The sequence below is a fragment of the Fragaria vesca genome, linkage group LG1 (assembly GCF_000184155.1).
Source record: "Fragaria vesca subsp. vesca linkage group LG1, FraVesHawaii_1.0, whole genome shotgun sequence".
In the NCBI taxonomy this organism is placed as follows: domain Eukaryota; kingdom Viridiplantae; phylum Streptophyta; class Magnoliopsida; order Rosales; family Rosaceae; genus Fragaria; species Fragaria vesca.
The window spans coordinates 21247951-21250026 of record NC_020491.1 but is presented as its reverse complement, the minus strand read 5'-3'; the positions used below and the strand labels follow the sequence as shown (position 1 = coordinate 21250026).

At 39.0% G+C, this 2076-nt stretch overlaps 1 protein-coding gene across 1 annotated transcript; it reads left to right on the top strand.

The window, feature by feature from the left end:
- Nucleotides 1-447: 447 nt before the first annotated feature.
- On the top strand, nucleotides 448-1933 carry LOC101304812. Its single transcript, XM_004288565.1, has 7 exons — nucleotides 448-577; nucleotides 655-836; nucleotides 1009-1093; nucleotides 1196-1267; nucleotides 1349-1479; nucleotides 1617-1721; nucleotides 1803-1933. Exons 1-5 carry the CDS (start codon nucleotides 449-451, stop codon nucleotides 1472-1474), a joined length of 594 nt encoding a protein of 197 aa, XP_004288613.1. The 5' UTR covers nucleotide 448; the 3' UTR covers nucleotides 1475-1479; nucleotides 1617-1721; nucleotides 1803-1933.
- The last annotated feature ends 143 nt before the right edge of the window (nucleotides 1934-2076 follow it).

Sequence of the window (2076 nt, the reverse complement as noted above, 5' to 3'; positions counted from 1 at the left end):
GTGATATCATGATATCTAGTCTGATGTAATGAGATAATATATACGCATGTAGGTGATGGCGTCAAATGATGAGGCCTCAAGTGACGACTCTAGCCGAAGAAATAAGAGAAGAAAACTCTGAGAAAGGTTTGCTGCCAGGAAAGGCGAGACCAATGAATCGACCTATGGTAGTCCTGGATTCCACATTAGTGTGTTTGAAGGTATATCATTGTTGAAATAGGGAGTACCTGCTGTAAATCTGACGTGTGGAGGCTTAAATCAACAGTGGGATGTTTAGTTACAAATAATGAGACATTGAAACAACAAGTAATTCAAGTACAAGAGTTGGTCTGTAAACTGAAAGTTGGTGGTATTGAAGGTATTGTTAGTAAGGTAATACATGATGTGACAATAATGGGGGCAAACACCATCTATAAGGTTGCTGAAATTATCCCTCCCATGAAGGAGAATGGTGAGTATGATTTTGGTGGCAGACATTTGCAAGGAGTCACAAAAACAGAACTTTAGTCTCAACACCCCAATAACATTGGACAGCGGTAGAAAGCACCGAATCTGTGGGGAAATCCCTGCAAACGAGGTAACATGTTAAAACATTCCTAGTTACCAAAATGGCATTAGCGATATATGACCTATTGATACTGAACCGTTTTACAGGTTGACCATTTGGCAGATAAGAGGGAGACGGACAAAGGAAATGAAAAAATTGACACAATGGAAGAGGCCAGACGTAGAAACAGAAACAAGAATTTTCCTTTGATCGGAAAGATATCACGGAAAGATTCTAAGGTCTTAAAGTTCTTATTTGGGAAGCCAAGGAAAGGAGGACATGAGTCCAGGTCAGTAAAGACATTATAAGTTTTGTGACCTGTATTTAGGATTTTCAGTTGGTCATTCAATGCTATATGAAGCTTCTGTGCTTCTGTTTTCAATAATTTATTTGAGTTATGGTTGATATTGTGACTGCAGAAGAGCATTATTGTTTTTGACCAGCGCATTTGATTAATACAGGGAAGAAGTTGCCCGCAGTGGGGATTTTGGGGTGTCCCTTGAGGATATCCATTGTCTTTGCCCGACCGTCTCAGTTTCTTTGAAGGTATGCGAATGAATTATCCGTGCCAATTTCTTCTTAGCTAGTATTGCACATACATTATATGGCCATAATCTTAACTATGTGAGATGACTGAAAATGATTCAGGTCATAAACATTTGGGCAGCGTACTTGTGTCAGACCAACTCCGACTCATGGTTCTTGCCTACTTCCTTTGGGGTATAAAGAAATCACATTGGGAATAATAACTCTGCTATTGTACCTTAATAATGAATGCTATGTTACTGTCTTCAAGAATAGGAACAAGCCAGGTTAAATGAGGATCCATTTGTTGTCCCTGTTTCAGTGGCATCAACAATTGTTCATTGTCGGCTGCAGAGGTTCCATAGGCGATTAAAGCATTGTGTTCAGGTGATTAAGGGTTAATTCAGGTAAACAAGTCACAATGTATGTATTTTCATAATCAATTTATGTTTTGGCGGTGTTTGGGGGGTGGGAATCCTGCTAAAGCTCCTATAAAAGTCAAACTTGTGTGTCAGACCTAATGTTGTTTTGTGTGGTTTTGCAGTTGCTTCGACCAATTTATAGGCAATTTGCAGATAATCAAAACGCAGAAATATTTTCTGCTAACACATTGCTTGTTATTCTAGGAACAAGTCTTCTCACTGCTAGGGTAGGTTCTGCATTTATTAAAAACTTTATAATATTCCTCTTTAGTGCTATAAAGCTCTTAATCTTTACCTCTTATGTACAGGCTGGACTGTCCATGGCACTGGGAGCATTTTTGGCTGGTTTGCTTCTTGCGGAAACTGAATTTTCCTTACAGGTTCAGTCAGACATTGCTCCATATCGCAGCCTTCTATTGGGTCTCTTTTTCATGACGGTATGTGCTTCATGGTGGCAACTTGTTGTTTCCTTTCTTTCACGCCCATATTATGATGTTTGATATCAATTACTATTAACAATCTTAAAATATCAGTCTATGGATACTGGATAGGATCAAGAGTTCTTGTCTTGGACATGTAGTG

Coding starts and splice junctions, on each gene's coding strand:
- LOC101304812 (XM_004288565.1), top strand. CDS start 449: ATGGTGAGTATGATTTTGGTGGCAGACATTTGCAAGGAGTCACAAAAA. Junction 837..1,008: donor AAAGGAGGACATGAGTCCAG/GTCAGTAAAGAC, acceptor TGATTAATACAG/GGAAGAAGTTGCCCGCAGTG. Junction 1,268..1,348: donor TCTTGCCTACTTCCTTTGGG/GTATAAAGAAAT, acceptor CTTCAAGAATAG/GAACAAGCCAGGTTAAATGA.